The 21,833-nt window shown below is 37.4% G+C and overlaps 1 protein-coding gene across 2 annotated transcripts in view; it reads left to right on the forward strand.

Moving 5' to 3' along the window:
* The window catches only part of HMCN1 (hemicentin 1), a 470,681-nt gene that overhangs the window by 415,608 nt on the left and 33,240 nt on the right, over window positions 1-21,833 (forward strand). For both annotated transcript variants that reach the window (XM_044267297.1, XM_044267296.1), the window contains 11 exons: window positions 1,791-2,004; window positions 3,764-3,898; window positions 4,297-4,487; window positions 6,490-6,571; window positions 10,735-11,004; window positions 11,780-11,950; window positions 12,085-12,255; window positions 18,343-18,513; window positions 18,671-18,841; window positions 19,691-19,861; window positions 20,011-20,181. In XM_044267297.1, the coding sequence (XP_044123232.1) occupies window positions 1,791-2,004; window positions 3,764-3,898; window positions 4,297-4,487; window positions 6,490-6,571; window positions 10,735-11,004; window positions 11,780-11,950; window positions 12,085-12,255; window positions 18,343-18,513; window positions 18,671-18,841; window positions 19,691-19,861; window positions 20,011-20,181 (1,918 nt within the window). The remainder of the gene's footprint in view (window positions 1-1,790; window positions 2,005-3,763; window positions 3,899-4,296; window positions 4,488-6,489; window positions 6,572-10,734; window positions 11,005-11,779; window positions 11,951-12,084; window positions 12,256-18,342; window positions 18,514-18,670; window positions 18,842-19,690; window positions 19,862-20,010; window positions 20,182-21,833) is intronic.

Below are 21,833 nucleotides of genomic sequence, written 5' to 3' on the forward strand. Positions count from 1 at the left end.
TTCAACAAATATTTATTGAATACCTTCTGTGTGACCAGAACTGATTTATGCACTAGTAATACATGAGGGAACAAAAGACTCAAAGATCCCTGCCTTCATTCAGTTTATTTCTAGAGGAGGGAGATAGACAATGAAAAAAAAAATGTATAGAATGATAATGAACAATGTGTATAATAAGTCAGAAGAAAATAAGTAGTATGAAAAATAAAAGAAAAGTAAAGGAGATCAGAATTTGGAAGGTTACTGGTTACATTTTTTTTAATAGGATAGTCAGGGTGAATCTCCTTTAGGAAGGGACATTTGAGTAACACTTGAAGGAAGTGAGTTAGCCAGGCAAATATCTGGGGGAAGAGCATGAGAAGCAGGTAAAACTGGGATGTTTCTCTCTCAGATATCTACAGGAAAGAGCTTAAGGTGGGAACACACCTAATATATTGGAGGAACAGGAGCCTAGTAAAAGCAAAGAAGAAAAAGAACAAAAAAAAAGAAAGAAAAGAAAATGGAGACTGGATCATGGAGTATCTTATAGATTATAACAATTTTGCTTTTTACTCTAAGTAAAATTAGAATCCAGTGCAGGTTTTGAGCCTGGGATCAATGTTATCTGCCTTAGTTTTTTGCAATACTACATTGACTTTTGTAATGAGCAGAGGCAAAGGAAAGGAGAAAGTCCTGTTGGGAAGTTGATTTGGAGTCCGAAGAGAGATTATGCTAACAGAGAAGGGGTGGTAAGGGGTTGGATTCTGCATATACTCTGAAGCTAGGTTTTCCTAGCTAGATTGCCACTACAATGTGAAAAAGAAAGAAGTACAGATGACTCAGATGCCTAAGAATAAAAGGCATTAACAACTGGAAGGACAAAATAGCCATCAACTGAGATGATGAAGCTACAGATGAAACAGGATAGTGAAAGGGAAATTGGGGTTCAGTTTTGGACATGAGTTTGAGAAGTCTTTTGGGCATACCAGCAGAGAGATAAAATGGGAAGTTCAGCATAGTTGGAGTTTGGAAGAAAGATGAGGGCTACAAATACTGGTACTCCTCAGAGTATACGCAGAGTATACATAGTATTTAAAACCATGAGACTGGATGATATCCTTAACCAAGTGCAGGTATAGAAGAGGACTAAAAACTGAGCCCTCTTGCATGCCAGCATCAAGACGTTAATATTGAAGGGAAACCAGGAAAAAAAAAAATGGAAATGGAGCAACCAGTGAGGTAGGAAGGAAACTAGGAGAAGGGGGTAACATGGAAGCCCAGGTCTCAAATGATGTCAAATGACACCATCCCTGGACATCTAGTAAGATGAGTGCCAAGACTGGCCATTGCATTTAGCAAGTGAAACTTCAGAATTGCAGGTACTGTTGCCCATACCCTTTCCATCTCCTTTGATAATTTTGGTGGTCTTTGGTGCCACGTTACCAAGACAGACGGCTATGCTGTCAAGATGCTACCAAACTTTGATATTATGTGTTCTTTGTTTGTACATTGTAGAGCTGCAGTACACTTGATGTTTAGTAAACTTGAAAGCTTTTGTAAAGTTTTCTGAGATCTTATTACTATAAAATGCTCAAGTTCTGTAGGGCATGGGCCTTTGTTTCAACTCCTATACATTTTGAGTTATGTTATGCAAAAGCCAGCCAGATGGTTGAGACTACAAGATGGAAATTTAAACTGTCTTATTAAATAATAGTGCTCCTTTGGGAACCAAGCTATGCAATTCTATGTATTTTATGGAATATGATGTAAGATGATGTCATTTTAAACACTATGATTTTTCTTTATTTAAGCCGGAGGATTCTGGCACCTATACCTGTGTTGCTAACAATGCTGCAGGTGAAGACACCCACATGGTCAGCCTGACTGTACACGTTCTCCCCACTTTTACTGAACTTCCTGGAGATGTGTCATTAAATAAAGGAGAACAGCTACGATTAAGCTGTAAAGCCACTGGGATTCCATTGCCCAAGTTAACATGGACCTTCAATAACAATATTATCCCAGGTTGGTAATTTAATTCTTAAGTAAATAAATATATCCATGAAGAACTCTAAATCAATCTCCATGTCCTTCAGCTGTGGGAATTGATTGAAAGTTACATGAAGAGATGGGGCACCTGGGTGGCTCGTCAGTTGAGCATCTAACTCTTGGTTTCAGCTCAGGTCATGAGTTCAGGGTGTGGGATCCAGCCCCACCTTCAGGCTCTGTGCTCAGCAGGGCGTCTGCTTGAGAGATTCTCTCTCTCTCTTTCTCTCTCTCTCTCTCTCTCCAATAAATAAAATAAAATAAAATGTTACATGAAGAGTCGATTGCTTTAAGTTCTGTAAAATATGTACATTTGCCTGGATTTTACCCTATACCCAGTATATTTGTTCTTTTTTTCATTCTTTTGAAGGATAATTTAATCACTGGACCATATTTGACAGGATATTAGTAGACATTTTTACTTAAAAATAATCTCCCTTCCCCAGGAGAAGACAATCTTGCATACACAGGTACCTAAACTTATCCTCCCTGATAAATGCATTAAGGTGGCTACCATTGGAGTCCTGAAGATTCACCTAATTTTACAGAGGAGAATGAATTAATATTTATTAATCTCTCTTATAATGTCAATCAATTATGTAGAAAATTTTTGGTCACTGTGTGCACTACATGTTAGACTAGTGCCTGGAAGCCGGAAACACTCATCTCTGGAAGGACACTATCTCCTTATTTGTTAGACTTTGTCGTCAGCACAAAGATGTTATCAGTTAATAAGAAGTTGTCATACCCAAAATTGAGTTCTGAGATACTGCACTATTAGCATTTAATAAATGCCTTCTTAGAAAAGAAATAATAAGGTTGAATTCTTCTGTTACAAAGATTTATGCTAATGACTGAAATTCATCAACTCTATTCCCTTAATGATAATAGCATATGTCACTAAGGAAAAACAAAGTCTAAAAAAATCTAATCAGTACTGTTTTCTTAAAGTGTAAAAGTAATTCAGCGATTTATATTTTTAAAGCTTCATTTTCCACTTAATATTCAACAGTATGAAATCTTTTGAAATAATTTGAATGGAGAAAGCACTCAAGGTAAACATACTAATGTAATTAGAAATTTGCTGGTCTAATCAGAATCTTATTTAGTATAGTTGTTTCAGGATTAACATGTTTACTTTATTCTCTATTCCAAATATTATAACTAACTTTATAAATATTTATATCATCACCACTTATGGAGAAGTGTGAATTATTACAAATTTAATCCTGTTGTCATTATTACCTAACTAGCATGTGTTTTCATGATTTCCCTTCTGACCTGCCAAGTCCATTGAATTACAGCTGAAAAGGTTTTCATGTTTTTGATGTAAAGTGTTTGGGAGGAAAAGGGGTGGTGAGAAAAATGAAATGGAAAATGTCATAGGTCTGAATAAAAGATTGTTGAAACCAGGAGAAACTAGGAAACAGATTTAGGCAATGCTTTGAGATGAAGGGTGTACTTTAAATCTAAAATAATTTTAAAAGATGTTTGTTTTCATTCTCTTTTCCTGTTCCTTCTGCTGTTTTTCATTCTTCAAACAAGTGTCTAGAGACATAGTAAATAGCTCCGGGGAAGAAATCTGTGGAAAAGGCTCTCTTCTCCAATGTCATGATGAGATCTCTAGTTCAATTGCTGACCAACTCATAAATCCAACCTGTAAAATATTGAGCTGTTGTGATGATTTTCTTAGGTTACTGAGAGGCATTTGTGCCATTTCCTGGCTTGTCTCTTTCAGCCCACTTTGACAGTGTGAATGGACACAGTGAACTTGTTATTGAAAGAGTGTCAAAGGAGGATTCAGGTACTTACGTGTGCACCGCAGAGAACAGCGTTGGTTTTGTGAAGGCGATTGGATTTGTTTATGTGAAAGGTAGGTAAACATGCTCTATTTTTAACTTATCGTTTATTTATAATGAATAGTTTGTGTTTTGCTTCCTTATTATATAGTAATCCACTATAAGTTCAGTTTATTAATCCATCTAGTCCTGTTGCACAGATGTGCAAATTCATAAGAAATAAAAAATTATCAACATTCAACTCAAAAGTAGGTAAGCAAAGAGATCATTTGGTACAAAATGGAATCATCTGCTTAGATTATTGAAACTAACCGAATTATCTGTTGGATCAGTGTGAACAGTTGATTCTGAAAATTCATGGGATTCAAAAGTGGCTTCTCCCTTCTTCACTAAATTATCTCTAAGTAGGCCAACATCACAAAGAAATGATCAGAGCTTCCTTTTACTTACAATTGTTTATTGTATTTCCCAGAACCTCCAGTCTTCAAAGGTGATTACCCTTCTAACTGGATTGAACCACTTGGTGGTAATGCAGTCTTGAATTGTGAAGTGAAAGGAGATCCTGCTCCAACCATCCAATGGAGCAGGAAGGGGGTGGATATTGAAATAAACCACAGAATCCGTCAACTGGTCAATGGTTCCCTGGCCATTTATGGCACTGTTGTAAGTCACACTGAAATTGTTGATGAACACTTTAAGCACCACAGTAATGCCTCTGTATAGGTGCCATAAATGGAAAAATTTCTCTTGTATTCCTAATTAAATCATAAAATCTGAGGGCCGCCTGTGTGGCTCAGCTGGTTAAGTGGCTGCCTTAGGTTCAGGTCATGATCCCAGGGTCCCACATTGGGCTCCTTTGCTCAGCGGGGAGCCTGCTTCTCCTTCAGCCTGCTCTACCTTGCTGCTCCCCATGCTTGTGTTCTCTGTTCTCTCTCTCTCACACACACATATAGACAAATAAAGTCTTTTTAAAAATCATAAAATCTAAATAAATGTTTTTTTTAATGAAGAACAGAAACAGTGGTTCAAATTGATTATTTTTAGACTTCAAAGAAATACAAGCAACAAAATAATTCTGCTGCTTTGTTCTCAATCATTGATCTATTATTATTTAGCATCATTAGATAACCTCCTCATATCTGTATTACAGCAAGGAAATTGAAGAATTACAAACACAATTACAAATAAGTTACATGATAACTTTCATTACTAGGCGGATAACTATTTCTGGCTTTCCAGAAGCTTCAGAAATTCAGAAAATGAGGGTTGCTTTAAGTTATTCTAATTTTGGGGTCAAGTGAATGAGATATTTTGTCTAAAAATTTCTCAACTGGACTACATATGGGTAATTTTATCACATTGTTTAATTAATTGGAATAATAATTAATATACAATATTTAATCATCTAATCCAATGAACCACTCTTAGTCATTCATTCTCTTGGATTTTATTTCAAGATCAGATGTTGTTCCTTGTCCTTTAAATTTTGAGATAATTTCTACCTTTAGCTGCTATAACACCAGTGAGACTTAGATTTCTTTGTTATCACGTCCTTCCTTTTCCTCTACACAAGTATTGCTACTTCTGAAGTCCTTGGTACTTCTACTACTACCACCAATGTTCATACTAATACTAATTATTTTTATCATACAATTTCAGATTCTTAAATATTTATGTTCAACTCTGCAACTCTTCCAAGTTCCAATTACAGTTTCTTATTGAAAATTTCTATTTGGATGATACATTGACACCCCCAATTAAATATCTGTCTTCCTTCTCCCTTCCTCCTCTACTTCCTGCAATTCAGTTCTCCTTCATTGACTTGGTGCTTCTATTCCCAAATTATCCTATTCACAAAACTTTTAGCAAAATTTGTGACTCTGATTAGTCACCAAACCTAAACCCATGGAGCATTATCCTTTATATCACATATCTATAAATTTGGGACATATTCTGTGATTTATCATTATCAGTAAATTAGTTTTTCCTTTCTCTCCTGAAGTTCACACTCTCTAGAAAGAGACAATCCTTAATTTTTTTAATAACCCCCACTAGAATGGTTTCAACATTTGTTAATTTGTCCTCATTATTTTAATGCTTTTTAAGGTATCTGGAACAAGAGGGGCCCCTGGGCGGCTCATTCTGTTCAATGTCTGACTCTTGATTTCAGCTCACGTCATGATGTCAGGGTTGTGAGATCGAGTCCCATGTTGGGCTCTATGCTGAACATGGAGTCTGCTTAAGATTCTCTCTCTCCCTTTGCTCCTCCTTCCTTTCTTTCTCTCTCTTTAAAAAAAAAAAGAAGAAGAAGAAGGAAAGAAAGAAAAAAAAAGATATCTGGAAGGATAGCCTAGGCATTTTTCTTTGGTGAGATAATTTTGGATAGAAGATTATAAAAAATATTATTTTGCTTCAGTTTCCTAGCAATATTATTCCCAGAGAACAATAACAGGCTGTTTTGAAAACATTTAGGCTGTGAATTTTTTTTCTCCTTTTTCTTGTTTTTAAACCTATTTATGAAGGTAAATATATGTAGTTTTTGTCTATTTCCATGAAAAATCCCTTCTCAATAAAAAAAAAATTATATAGTAGCTTCATGGTGAAAAAAGTTATTTACCCTGCTCTGTAGGCTCACATTTTTATAAAGCACTGCTTATTTCCATAGAATGAAGATGCTGGTGATTATACATGCGTAGCTACCAATGACGCTGGGGTGGTGGAGCGCAGCATGAGTTTGACTCTGCAGAGTAAGCTGCTTTATTAAACTCTACATAAATACCTGATTGGAGGAATGTTTGCCTAATGAAGAACGTTCAGGTTCTTTAACTTTATAGCAAGTATATCATCAGTAGCTTTCAGACTGTGTGTCATTTAGTTTTCTGCTGCTGATAGAGCAGTTTGTTATCAAGCATAAAATTGATACAGTTTTGAATAGATTTTTTTTTTCTATTTTATCTAATACATTTAGTTCAAGATTGTGGTTGCTTGGCAGCAGAGCGAGCTTTTGGTTTCAGTCGAGAATCCTTCACATAGTTTGCCATGGTTCTGGTAATAGGCTTAAAAAAATATCATTTTGTGGCACTTTAAAAATGTGTATTAAAAGTAAAGACTAATATAAATGAATTTAAAAGTGCTCTAGGTTGGTTGCTATCAATCTTCCATGAAGTAATTATGTGTTCTGGGCAGGACTATCATGCTCATCATGAGGTCCCTTGGTATAAGCCATCAGAAGGACAGTCTCCGGAACCACTTCAAGATCAACCTGGAGATAGCATCACTGGGTTGAGAATTTAAGTGAACTAACTTATTTTGTGAATAGGCTCAGTATTTAATGGGATAAATTTATGTTTTCTTCTTTCACTTTTGAGAGATGCTATAGACTAGCATTTACTAATGGTTATTTGCTAAACTACTCTTATCTAAGACTTAAACTTCTTAAAATCTTTTCTAGAATTTAACATTTAGTAATAGATATTTAGTAAATGTCTAAGACAGTGTTTTCTCCCCAGCTTTATTTAGGTATAAGTGATAAATAAAACCGTATATATTTAAAATGTACCATTATGAAAATTCAGTATACATATACACTGCGAAATGATTGCATGAATGGAGTTTATGAACACATCTGTCATTTCATAATTACCATTTTTTGGTTTTGATTGTTTTGGTGAAAACACTAAGATCTCCTCACTTTACAAATTTCAAGGATACAGCGCAGTATTATTAACTATAGTCACCATGCCGAATGTTAGATCCTTAGAACTTATTCATTTTATGTGAAAGTTTGTATCTTTTGATCAACATCACCCATTTACTCCAATCTATTCTGTTTCTATGAATTCAACTATTTTTTAGATTCCATATATAAGTGATACACCATACACTATTTATCTCTGTCTGACTGAATTAGTTTACCAGAATGCCTTCCAGTCTATCCATGTGGTTGCAAATGGCAGGATTTCCTTCTTTTTATTGCTGAATAACATTCCATTATATAGATATATACTCATTTTTTTTATCCATTCATCCATCATCAGACACTTAGATTGTTTCTGTATCTTGCTAAGACTATGTTTCATTAAAGTACATATTTATCAAACATTAGCCTCGTGGGATGTTATTAGGAAAGAACTAGAGTTCCATGGTCAAGTAAGTCTGAGAAAAAAAATCGATAAAACAAAGTTCATTCATTTGTCAAATATATAAAGAGCCCCTACTATATGCCAAGCCCTGTTTAGTTACCAGGTTTCTTTACTGCAGATCTTTCCTGAAATGTTAATATGTTGATGTTTTATAACTCAGCAAGAGAAGGGTATAGTATGCCACGTTTCCCAAATAAATATTATACCCATGAAACCTTCCTCCCTTCTTTGTTGGGTGAATGTAAGTAGGGGGTCACAATGATTAATCTCTCCTGGAAGAATGTTCAATTGATCTGGCTTATGAAAAGCAACATTAGATTAGCTTATTTACATGTACTGACGATAAGTTGATTTAAATAAATGAGGCATATAAAAATAACAAAATATAATTTGTTTAAAATTAAAATTAAAGCACCAGAAGCAATGTTTTCATTTAGATAAAGTACCCATATTTAACTGATCATTATGTGACTGGTAGAATTAATTCAACCATGAAAGATGTACATATGGAATTTTACTGTTGAGTTAATTTATAGCCTTATGAGCAATTGGAAATGTTCAAATATGGTATGGAAATTACGATTCTGAGTTTTATTTGACACTTTCTTTGACCATAGTAGATGGAGCACATGTGCTCATTTAGTCATTATGTTATCATTTAGTGTTGAATGATTAATCTAAGGCATTTAATTTATTCAGCAGCAGTTTATTGAACACATGATGTAATCTGAACTCTGGGAGAGAAGTAAAAGCCCCAGCCCTGAAAGTTCCTAAAGTTAATATAAACATCAAGTAAGAACATATTGTGTAGGATGATGTGGACATATACACAAATAGTGCATTAATGGTACTTACGAGAGGTCCAAACCTCATATGAAATACTTTTGTAAAAGACAACATATCAGTAAGATCTTTACATAAAATCCTAGCATATTAATGTCACAATGAAACACATTTTACTTCTACTTTTGTCTTATGTTCTATTATTCCAGATACACTTCTCTGTCTAAAATGGAACCAGGACCCTGAATTATCTGATATTCATTACTTCTCATTGATCAGGTCTTTCTGCCACTCAGTTCAAGCCCACGACATCACAGTTTTCACCTTTCAAGAACATACAGGCTCCTCTTTGCATCCCTATTCAAATGTGAACCTTTCTGATTAAATATGTATTTGAAACCTTGTATGCTGCTTCTGCCTGGGGTGAACCATCCTTTCAAAGCTAAATCCATTTCCATGCTATTTTCTTCTCTCCAAGTAGTCTTCTTTCTTCTGTATATAATCTTACCCATTTTTGAAAATCCAGTTCAAACTTCTTTTCCATGAAGTCCCATATTCTATCTTTCTCGACACAGTAGACCAGTATAAAATTCTGCCAGCAGCTATATACAGCTACTTTTACATTTTTTCCACTTTACTTGAGCAGATGTGATCTACTATAAGACACTGTCAACCTCTCCTTCCTTCTGGAAGCTCCTTGCTTTGATTGCCAGGATACCATTCTCTCTTGATTTTCTTCCTACTTCAATGATGAGTTCTTAGGAACTTTGTATGGGCTTGTCTTCTGTTCATCTCTTAAATAATGACGTTGTAATAGTTTCTGTCTTTGGCCCTCTTCCTCTCATTTTAGAATCATTTCCCAAACAACCTTATCCACTTGTGAAAGACTCCCAGATCTGTACTTCTAGCCCATATCTCTTCTGAGCTGCAGATAGGAATATTCTCTTACATCTAGACATCCCTACATGAATGTCCCCACAGATCACCTCAAGCTCAGTAGTTCCAAATAGATATAAATCATCATTCCTTACAACCTTCAAACAAATATGTTCTTCCTCCTGTGCCCTACTGATCTGCCCAAAACCGCACTATATTGTTCATGTCAAATCCTATAGTTACCAGTTCCTCTCAATTCAATGACCAAGCTCTGTTATTTCTTTCTTAATGACTCTTGAATATCTTCCTTTTCCTCTCCATTTTCAGTGAATGCCTCTATTTGATCTATTAAGTCACTATGGTTATGCTTCTGTATTACCACATATTTACCTCTTCTCTACTATATTTATTCTACCTAGTCCTTTACTAAATTCTATACCTATATTATAGAGCAGCTAAATAATTATAGTCACTTGCCTATCTTATCAGTGGACTGTGAACTCCTTGAGACTGGAAGTTGTATCTGTTATCTATGTACCTGCAGCATCTAACATAATGCCTGGCAAATAGTAGGCTCTCAATACATGTTTACCACGTGCATGAATGATGGCCAGTTATGAAAGAAAAAGTTAATAATGACTCTCTACCTCGAAAAGTGATGTAAAGGAAAGAAGTATATGTTCACCATGTAAAACAGACAAAAACAATGATTAAAAACAATAGTACTAATAATATTATGTCCTTCCCCTCTCAAAGAGCTAGGCTTACATAATCTTCGTGGAGTCTTAACAAGAATTCTCTGAAGGATACAAAGCCTCAGAGAAGTCCTAAGGAACAGAAGCAGAGTTTGAGCCCAGAAAGTATGACAGCAGAGCCCAAGCTATAGGCTAATCGGCTTAGGGGTTTAAGTTTTTAGACATTTAGTAAGTAAAACAGAGCTATGAAAAGTCTATCAATGCCCATTGCAACCTTGGTAGTTGAGAAACTACAGTTGTTTTATAAACAAATCAGCCTATATTTTTTGTCAAAATAATGTTACTCTATAATATTAATTAAAATGTTATATAACTTTACAAAAACTAAGAAGCACTATGTTCTTTTTTCTGTAGGTCCTCCTATTATCACTCTTGAGCCAGTAGAAACCATTATTAATGCTGGTGACAAAGTCATATTGAATTGTCAGGCAACTGGAGAGCCTCATCCAACCATTACATGGTCCCGTCAAGGGCAATCTATCCCCTGGGATGACCGAGTTAATGTGTTGTCCAACAACTCATTACATATTGCTGCTGCTCAGAAAGAAGATACCTCTGAATATGAATGTGTTGCTCGAAACTTGATGGGTTCTGTCCTTGTCAGAGTGCCAGTCACTGTCCAGGGTGAGTGTGATCAGAGGGATACTTTTATTAAATAGCACCCAGAGGTACTATTACCCTGGCTGGCTCAGTTGGAAGAGGATATGACTCTTCATCTCAGGGCTGTGAGTTTGAACCCCATGTTGGGTGTAGAGATTACTAAAAATAAATAAATAAATAAATAAACTTTAAAAATAAATAAATATATAGCACCTGGGTCAAACCAAATCATAAAAATTATTAAGCATCTTAGTCTAAGTTTCCTTTACCCTTAAGATATTACCAGATTGTGGAGATAGAACAAAAATCACATAATTTACAGACTGAAGGGAATAAAACAACAGAGGTTAGAGCAGTAAAATACCAAGCTAATAATTCAGTTCATGTATTGCATGGAGCACTGGGTGTGGTACATAAACAATGAATTCTGGAACACTGAAAAGAAATTTTAAAAATTTAAAAAAAATTTTTTAAAATTAAAAAAAAAAGAAATCAATGCATTTCTTTATCTTTAAAGAACGACATATCCAAAAGATAAACAGTATTTGAACTTCTTGGTCTCTCGCTCGCTCTTCCAGCAGCCCTGTCCACGTGAGTCAGGATTGGAGCTGGGAAGAAACTCCAGTTAGCTATTTGAAATTCTTTCCTGTTCAGATTTTAATTTTACCATCAAGGAGAGTATCCATAAGCAGTTGCTCAGCCATTAGAGATTCAGCCCTAGACCCAGTGCTTAAATGAAATGCAATTTATTTTTTGTTATTTACAAACATAGAGACAAAGTACAATGTTATATTTGTAGTTCATGGCGGATATTCCCTGTGGTCTACATGGAGAGCCTGCAGTGTCACCTGTGGAAAAGGCATCCAAAAGAGAAGTCGTCTGTGCAACAACCCCTTTCCAGCCAACGGAGGGAAGCCTTGCCAAGGGTCAGATTCAGAAATGCGGAACTGTCAGCGTAAGCTGTGCCCAGGTACACCTCTTTATTCAACGGATAGGCACATGTTCAATAGATACTCATCTCTGTTCCCTTGCTATGGATTGCCTCAGTGTTAATGCTCTAAATTGCAAAGTTTCTGACAGTGTAGTGTTTCATCTTTGTAATAGTGGATGGTAGCTGGTCAGAATGGAGCCCTTGGGAAGAATGTACAAGAAGCTGTGGACGCGGCAACCGAACCAGGACCAGAACTTGCAATAATCCATCAGCTCAGTATGGTGGGCGGCCATGTGAAGGAAATGCAGTAGAAATAATCATGTGCAACATCAGGCCCTGCCCAGGTGAGTATCCCCGGATGACCAAAACTTGGCTGTTTTTAACTCCAGTAAAGGGGTTCTAATTACCTTTTCTTCTTTGTTGTAAAAAGATGTTGTGGCTTTTACTCTGCAATATATTCATTCTCTGTGTTATTAGTTCTGTCTCATTGATAAAGTTAGGAAAGCTATGACATTAATCAATGTTAAGTAAAATCCCTTATGTAATTGAATATCTTAAGGTTGTATAAACTGTGGTGTATTTTTAATCATGTAGAAAAAACCTAAGTATTTATAAAATCATAGCATTTTAGAAGTAATAAGGACCTTAACATCTAATGCCGCCATTCATTTTCAGGTAAGAAAAATGAACTCTAGGGTATTTAAAGACTTTCCCAGAAACACACAATTAGGGAGGGCTAAGGTAATAATACCAACCATTCACTAAACACCTGTCATGTTCTAGGAACCATGCTAAGTGCTTTATGTACATGTTGTTTTTTACTTTGTGAAACAACCCTATAGCATAGATATTTCAGGGCTCTTTCAGATTTAAGTGACAGAAACCAAACCTAAATAAACTTAAGTTAAAGATTCTACTTCAGGTATGGTTGAGCTCAAGGATTTGGCCAATGTTTTTACTAGCATGTTTTCCATCTCTTGTCTCTGCTTTCTTCTCGTTACCTTTATTGTCCGTTAAACTCTTTGCGTGCAGTGGAAAAAATGACTACTGGGAGCTACTGGCTCACAGGGGTCTTATAATCTGAGGCCTCAGAAACAAAGAGTCTTCTGCTCTCTCTCTCAGAATTCCTATCAGCCTCTGAAAAGGAGCCCTGTTTGATTTTGTTTGGGTCCCATGTTCACCTCTGAACTCAACTAAATCCAGATGCTTGGATAACCAGCTTGAGCTGCCTACGCACGGTGTGTTAGGAGGGGCGGGGCTCCTGTCTGACAGCCAGAAAGAAATCCTATGGAATAGGAGTGTCTGGCCATTCGTTAATTCAGTCATTTCTTCATTCATTTATCCAACAAATATTTACTGAGCCCCCACTCTGTGCTCAAGGCATTGTTTTAACTGTTCCATTTAGAATGATGAAGAGATGATATCATTCAGCTGTTGATAAGCATACTGAGTAAATGCCAAGAGTTGCCAAGATAGAGCACCCTGGGAGAGACACCTTAGCTGAGGTGGTTTAAAAGAAGGGGCTGGGGGGATGCTGAGAAACCAAAATAAAAATGTTCACCACACTGGGTCTTATATCCTATTATGTAAATGAGGAAACCAAGATTCAGAAAATAGATGATAATTCACTAACGTTACATAGTGAATCAAGGGAGCGCCTGGGTGGCTCAGGGGGTTAAGCCTCTGCCTTCAGCTCAGGTCATGATCCCAGGGCCCTGGGATCGAGTCCCGCATTGGGCTCTCTGCTCAGCAGGGAGCCTGCTTCCCCTTCTCTCTCTCTGCCTGCCTCTCTGCCTACTTGTGATCTCCCTCTGTCAAATAAATAAATAAAATCTTAAAAAAAAAAAAAAGTGAATCAAGGATTTGAATCCAGGTCCGTCTGATTCCTAAGCCTATTTGCTTAGATCCTGGGTATCTTGATTTATAGTTCAGAACTTACATTGCATTAATAAATGTAAGTAAAGTGCTGTCATGAAATCTTAAAAAAAAATAGGTCAAAGCCAAAACTATTCTTTTAATCTAAAATAATTAGAAAGCTGATTATAACAGCATGATATATCAAAGTCGAAAAGCCAGAACATCTGATTAGAGCAGTCTTTGTACAGATGGTCAGTTATTTTACTGACATAATGAAAAGCAAAATGATATTTGGAGATGTCCTAAAATAAAAGTCAGGTTCTTTTTTTCTCTTCATGTTGAGTGACTATTGGTTTACTGATGTTTTGCTCATTGTTCTACTGGCTTACTTTTTTTGAGACTTTCCCTACTTATACCCCAGTCCTTAAATTAATGAATTTAACTATTACTTTGGCATAATGTCAGTGGTATCCTGGGACCAGTAAATGAAAGCATGTATCTCTTTCCAGTTAAAAGTTTAGTGACATCATATTGCTAGCTGGGCACAGACCATAGTGGGAGCATTTACACTTTTGGAACATTTACCCTTCCCACTTCCTGAGAGGTGGTTGTTAAGTTTATCATCATACCATTGCAAAATGAGCAGGTAGGCTAAGAAAGCCTTTCTCATCCAGGGGTATGTCAGATTCTTAGAGCTGGGGGGATTTTCTTTTTATACATTTTTGTAATCAATTTGCTAATATTTCATTGAGGATTTTTTTTCATCTATGTTCATGAGAGAAATTTACCCATAGTTTTCTTTTCTTGTAATGTCTTTGTCTGGTTTTGGTGTTAGGGAAATGCTGGCCTCATAGAGTAAGTTAGAATGTAATCCTCCTGCTTCTGTCCTCTGAAAGAAATCGTGAAGTATTGGTGTAATTTCTTCCTTACGTGTTTGGGAAAATTCAGCGGTGAACCTATCTGGAATAGTGCTTTCTGTTTTGGAAAGTTATTAATCTTTTTTTTTTCTTTTTTTTTTTTCGTGTGTGTGTGTGTGTGTGTGTGTGTGTTTCTTCTGCCTACTTTGGATTTAACTTTCTGTTCTTCTGATTTTCTGAGATGGAGACTTAGATGATTGATTTGGATCTTTCTTTCTAATATAGGCATTCGGTGCAATAAATTTCCCTCTTTGCACTGCTTTTGCTGCATTCCACAAATTTTATAAGTTGTGCTTTCATCTCTATTTAGATCAAAATATTTTTAATTTCTCTTGAGATTTCTTCTTTGACTTGTGTATCACTTTGAAGTGTGTTGTTTAGTCTCTGCATATATGAAGATTTTCTGGTTATCTTTCTGTTATTGATTCTCTTAATTCCACTGTGGTCTAACAGCAGATATTATATGATTTCTATTCTTCTAAATCTGTTAAAGATGTATTTTATACCCAGAATGTGTTCTGTCTGAGTGAATGTTGCAGGTGAACTTTAGAAGAATGTGTATTCTGCTGCTGTTGGATAGAGAAGCCTATAAATATTTAATTGTATGCAGCTGATCAATGGTGATGTTAAATTCATCTATTTCCTTACTGGTTTTCTGCCTACTACCTCTGTGCATTTGTGATAAAGGAGTGTCAAAGCCTCTAGCTATGGTAGTGGATTCATCTGGGGTTTTGAGGGGGGTTGTTTGTTTTGTAGTTCTGTTAGTTTTTGCTTCATAAAGTTTGACTCTTTTTAGTAAGAATTTATTCTTAAGGGACGCCTGGGTGGCTCAGTGGGTTAAGCCTCTGTCTTTGGCTCAGGAAATGGTCTCAGGGTCCTGGGATCGAGCCCCGCATCAGGCTCCTACTCAGCAGGGAGCCTGCTTCCCCCCCTCTCTCTGCCTGCCTCTCTGCCTACTTGTGATCTCTCTCTCTCTCAAATAAATAAATAAAATCTTAAAAAAAAAAAAGAATTTATTCTTAAAACTGTCAAACTTTCAGAAAACTTACAGGAATAGTACAGTACAATAATAAGATTCTTGCTTAGGTCCAGAGTCCCTGCTCCTAAGCACCATGCCCTATTGCTTTTCCAGAATCAGAACTACAACTTCATGTAGCAACAAATTCATCTATTACATTTTGCATTTTTCTTTCATACTAATTCCTCCATAGCTCTCTTCTTCTGTATTATTTATATACCACAATGTCTTATACTTTATCTGATTTATATTATCATCCTAACTTTTTTCTTTTCATTTCATTCATAAAAAAGAAACATTTTAACTCTACCACATATTATGTCATTAAATTAAATTCTGGTTGGGGTGTTCTGTACTGATTTAAAAAAAGATAAAATGTCTTAAGATAAACACCTCTATTTATATGTAACAGAAACTACACAGATAATAAATGAATAAGCATCACCCAATTGTAATCCTCCAATTAAAAAAATGCATCAGTGGGTTTTGTTAACCAACCGCCTTGAAAATTGAGCATATTTCAAAGATTTTATTTATTTATTTGAGAGAGAGAGACAGTGAGAGAGAGCACGAGCGAGGAGAAGGTCAGAGAGCGAAGCAGACTCCCCATAGAGCTGGGAGCCTGATGCGGGACTCGATCCCGGGACTCCAGGATCACGCCCTGAGCCGAAGGCAGTCGTCCAACCAACTGAGCCACCCAGGCGTCCCGAAAATTGAGCATATTTTCTGGAATAGAAGATTATTTCAATCACACAGTACATATATCAGTAATCCAAATTAATAAAAAAGTAGTTTTGAGTAATATCTGCCTTATATTTAAAGGCTTTTCTCTTTTCTTTTTTTCTTCTTCTTTCTTTTTAAAGTTAGTCAAATACTTTTTAGTCCAAATTCTCATCAGCTAAAATAAAAAAGACAGCTCGTCTTTGTCTACAAAGTACACAGATATGTAATAAATCAACTAGAAAATAGTTAACTGAAAGAAAATCTAAGGTGTGTTTTAAACAATTTTCTAGGGGTGGGCGCCTGGGTGGCTCAGTCCTTAAGCGTCTGCCTTTCACACAGGTCAGGATCCCAGGGTCCTGCGATCGAGTCCTGCATCAGGCTCCGCAGCTCGGCGGGGAGGCTGCTTCTCCCTCTGCCTGCCGCTCCCCCTGCTTGTGCCCTCTCTCTCTCGCTCGCTCTTGCTCTCTCTCTCTCTGACAAATAAACAAATAAATAATCTTAATTTAAAAAATTTAGGGGCTCCTGGGTGGCTCAGTGGGCTAAGCTGCTGCCTTCGGCTCAGGTCATGATCCGAGGGTCCTGGGATAGAGCCCCACGTTGGGCTCTCTGCTCAGCAGGGACCCTGCTTCCCTCTCTCTCTCTGCCTGCCTCTCTGTCTACTTGTGATCTCTGTCAAATAAATAAATAAAATATTTAAAAAAAAAAAAAAAACAATTTTCTAGGTTCTCCTGGGTGACAGTTGGTTAAGCTCAGGTCCTGTCTGAGCCCCACATTGGGCTCCCTGCTTGGCGGGAAGCCTGCATCTCCCTCTCCCACTCCCCCTGTTTGTGTTCCCCCTCTCACTGTGTGTGTCTCTCTCTCTGTCAAATAAATAAAATCTTAAAAAACAAATAAATAAATAAATACACTATTTTCTTAACAAGGCAACCAAATGATAATTTCATTACTTGGTTTTCAGCTAACACTTTTTGTGTCTGATGGGTTGTGTTAAGAGAATATTTACACACTGGCCTGAAGGCCTATTTTGGCTCATATCTTGGTGTATCTTGGTTCAACTGGGTGACCACAAAAACATATTTTATGAGCCCTGTTTCTAGAAAGTACCCTTAAAACAAAAATGTTGCTTGATACTGACTTATACATGAGAGAAACCATAATGTTGACTCTTAGCCCATGCACCTGGTAGGAAACACAAGGTTGTTTCAGTCTTGCGGTTAGATGGTGTAATATGTTAGTTACCAAAAGGAAGGCCTTAATATCACTCCATGGAAACTACTGGTCAGATTTTTGGTGTTTAGGAGGCAGGTGAGTGAGTTATTCAGAACTTTTAATTCATGAACATTATGTAATGGAGACAATTTTTCAAAGAGTTACAACTGTGCAAACCATCATGTTGTTGAAGGATCTAAGTGTATTATTAAACATGAAGCTGAATCACGCTTAAAGATGTGGTCTTGAGTCTAGGGTCCAAGTTATCATTATGGAAACATTTGTATTATCTATAACTGCATCTAGATCTGTTATACAGCCTTGCTCCTAAGCTTCTGGTTCCTTCCACTTTTCCCAGAGCATAAAGCACAAACTAATGCTTATCTAGGATTTTTCAACTTAGATTGTGTTTACATATGGTAGTTTGATTACATTCTGTTTTTAAAAAATAGTCTTTTTGGGTAATTGTAAGCATTCATTTTGGCATTAGGTAGCCTTCTGAATTTTCCTATAAACACTAATTCCCATGAAAATCTAACCAGAAGGAGAAAAGAAGAACATTATTTATGTTTCCTTTGGTTCAGTTTCAATTATTTTAGATTCCAGGCTAATTTAGCTTATTACTGAGTTAATTTAGTTGTATAATTTTGTTTATTTAACAAATGTGGTGCTGTGACTTGCAACTATGTCCCTTGGGATATTTGTAGTGCATGGAGCATGGGGCACTTGGCAGCCTTGGAGTGCTTGCAGTGAAAGTTGTGGCAAAGGTACCCAGATAAGGACAAGACTGTGCAATAATCCACCACCATCATTTGATGGATCCTATTGTGATGGTGCAGAAACACAGATGCAAGTTTGTAATGAAAGACACTGTCCAGGTAAGAGAAATACAATGTTTATACCCCTAGTAAATTGACATCTACCTCTTATCTGAGTGGTATGTCAATAAGAATCAATGTCAATAAGAACATCACCCAACCTAACAATGCTCAGGGTATTGTAGTAACAGAGCACATATATTTTTCCTTAATCCAGTTGATGGAAAGTGGGCACCTTGGACCAGTTGGAGTGCCTGTACCGTGTCCTGTGGAGGAGGTGCCAGACAGAGAACAAGGGAGTGCTCTGATCCTGTCCCCCAGTATGGAGGAAGCAGATGTGAAGGGAGTGATGTCCAGAGCGATTTTTGCAATAATGACCCTTGCCCAAGTGAGTGTTGGAAATAGTGAGTCAACATTATACTTTCTTCACATTCTGTTATGACCTTAAGTCCTCAAAGTTATAATATATTGGTGTGCCTGGGTGGCTCAGTCAGTTAAGTGTCTGCCTTTGGCTCAGGTCATCATCCCAGGATCCTGGGTTGGAGTCCCACGTGTGACTCCCTGCTCAGTGGGGAGTCTGCTTCTTCCTCTCCATCTTCCTCTCCCCCCTGCTCGTGTGCTCTCTCTCAAATAAACAAATACAATCTTTAAAAAGAAAAAATCATACTGTTACTTGATTCATCTGCCTTTGGTTTGGAATATCAAAAATGTCTTATAGTTGCTGCTGTGTCTATATAATACCATCGATGTAGTTGATTTGTATAGGCTAGGGCTATGTCCTATTTCATTTTCCTCTCTAGGACCAGCGGCAGAGTGCAAGGACAAGGACACCCTTACATACCTACTGTTAATGACATTGATGATATGTTTACAGAGCCAAGCAAGTGGCTTTTTGCCTTAATTCTGTCACTACTTAGATTTTAAGACCCTAACAGCATCTGAATCCACTGTGTCTGGATTTTATAGTCTTGACTCATCAAGAACAGAGATCTTGTCTCATTCATATCCTTCAGTTCCTGGAATACTATTAAGACTTAATAAATGTATGCTAAATAGAATTTCTCAAGGACTAGAATGTATCCCCAGTTTCCAGTCAGAATAACAGCCAAACTATCTGCCTTCAGAAGTTGCCTAGTCATAGATTCATATATTTCTTTTCAGTTCCTGGGGAGCATCTTACCGTACTTTTTGGATGAATGTCATTGTTTAGCACTTCTCCGATGGTTCTCTGTTGTAGCTCACGGTAACTGGAGTCCTTGGAGTGGCTGGGGAATGTGCAGCCGGACATGCAATGGAGGGCAGATGCGGCGGTACCGCACATGCGATAACCCTCATCCCTCCAATGGTGGAAGAGCTTGTGGGGGGCCAGACTCGCAGATTCAGAGGTGCAACACTGACATGTGTCCTGGTGAGCCCTTTTGACTCCTGGCAGTAGAATAAGTAAAGCATTTCACTTACTGCTCCTTGTAGCAGCCCCATCATTTCCTTTCTTAAAATGGCAGTTGTATAGGTGGGGAGATGTGAAAACCAATGGGTTAACTCCATTCTTGTTCACAGTGGATGGAAGTTGGGGAAACTGGCATAGTTGGGGCCAGTGCTCTGCCTCTTGTGGAGGAGGTGAAAAGACTCGAAAACGGCTGTGCAACAATCCAGTGCCATCTAAAAGTGGGCGCCCCTGTCCAGGAGATGCTACTCAGGTGTCCAGATGCAACATGCAAGCATGTCCAGGTGCGCAACTAAGTTAGGATTTGGTAGAACCATTGTTAGCTTATGTACAGCCTTCTTGAAGATTACAAAATGATATCCCCCTGAGCCCACAAATTGTAAAATGAACTGTAAATGAATTGTAAAATGAATAAAAAGAACTAGGAAAAATGTATTTTTTTCCCCTTTCAAGTTGGTCTGTATCAAAGCTTTTGGCTGTATTTTAGCCACCACTGCTCACCCCCATCCAGGCCTCCTTATAAAGAATATGGTCTGTACAGCTGTAACTAGTAGTCCTAAGCTTGAGGGACACAGGGGTTTGGAAAACTGGGGAAAGCCAGGCTGAGATTGCAGGCTGAAAAATGAGAGTGGGACAGAAACTGGAAACTTCACGGAAATAAACAATTAGGGGACTACTTTTTCATGGATGGAAATATGGAGAACATGAATGTGGAAAGTAAAATAGCGGCAGGTTCAGTTCTAGGAAAAAGAGTAGAGGGAGTTCAACTATGATAACCCAAGTCATACAACATGGCTGCATATTGTAAGTGATGTAAACTTTCAGAAGGTGGGGTACCTCGGTGGCTCATGTGGTTAAGCATCCAACTCTTGATTTTGGCTCAGGTCATGATCTCAGGATTGTGAGATGGAGCCCCTCATTGGGCTCTGCACTGGGTATGGAGTCTGCAGTCAAATGCTCTACCACTGAGCTATACCCCCTGGGTATGGAGTCTGTTTGAGATTCTTTCTTCCTCTCCATCTGCCCCTACCCCTGCTGACACACATTTTCTCTCTCTCTAATAAATAAATAATCTTTAAAAAAAAAAAAAAAGACAAAAAACTGCATAAGGGATGAAGCCAGAATTCTAGAACCTATGAACCTTAGAAAGAGTTTCTTGGAGTCCCACAAAAGGGTGGATAATATTAAGGTTGCTTGTCTCAGGACAGACTTCCTAAAGGCTATAAGAAAATTAGAAAGAACAGTTTCACATTGTTAAAGTGCTAAGATACCACTGAAATTTACAGAGTCTTAAGGGTGCTTTAAAAATAAAATGTCTGAAAATCGGGAAGTCTCATTTGGCAGAGTGAGAGAGAGGAGTTACGTGAAGGGGTTTATAGGATCTAGACAAGCTAAAAGGATGAGTGTTTATCAGTCAGCTTTCAACATATCTTGTCAACGTGTCAACTGATTACCAGGGGTTTTGAGGTTCTAACACGTAGGCATGGTGACAGTCGTAGTTTTAATTGAGACATTTTGTAGCTCCTGAACCTTATTACAGGTCACTGTCAAGGGATATTGCTCATCTAAGGGGAATTATTCCATCATGGGTACAAGGACCCCAATTGCAGAAGGAAGTCCAAATAGGTAGACAATTTGGATTACAGAGTCTGGCAGAGAACTTCGAGGATCCCAATTAACTACCCAGAACTAGGAGGCATCTGTTGAATGCTGGGACACATGCTTCTCTGGAGACTAGAGAACCAAGGTCAAAATGGTAAAATGACCCAGGTTAAATGACCCAGAAAACTAAATGAATTAGTGATCCTTCTACTCCCTTTCTTGCTTAAGAGTAAAAATAAGAACCAAAATGGCCTCCCAGGTCCTGATTGGCCCTACGGTCTACTTTCTGGCATCATCTCGCAGTATGGTTTCCAGCACTCTCCATCCTTTTCTC

This window comes from Neovison vison, chromosome 10 (genome assembly GCF_020171115.1).
Source record: "Neovison vison isolate M4711 chromosome 10, ASM_NN_V1, whole genome shotgun sequence".
NCBI lineage: Eukaryota > Metazoa > Chordata > Mammalia > Carnivora > Mustelidae > Neogale > Neogale vison.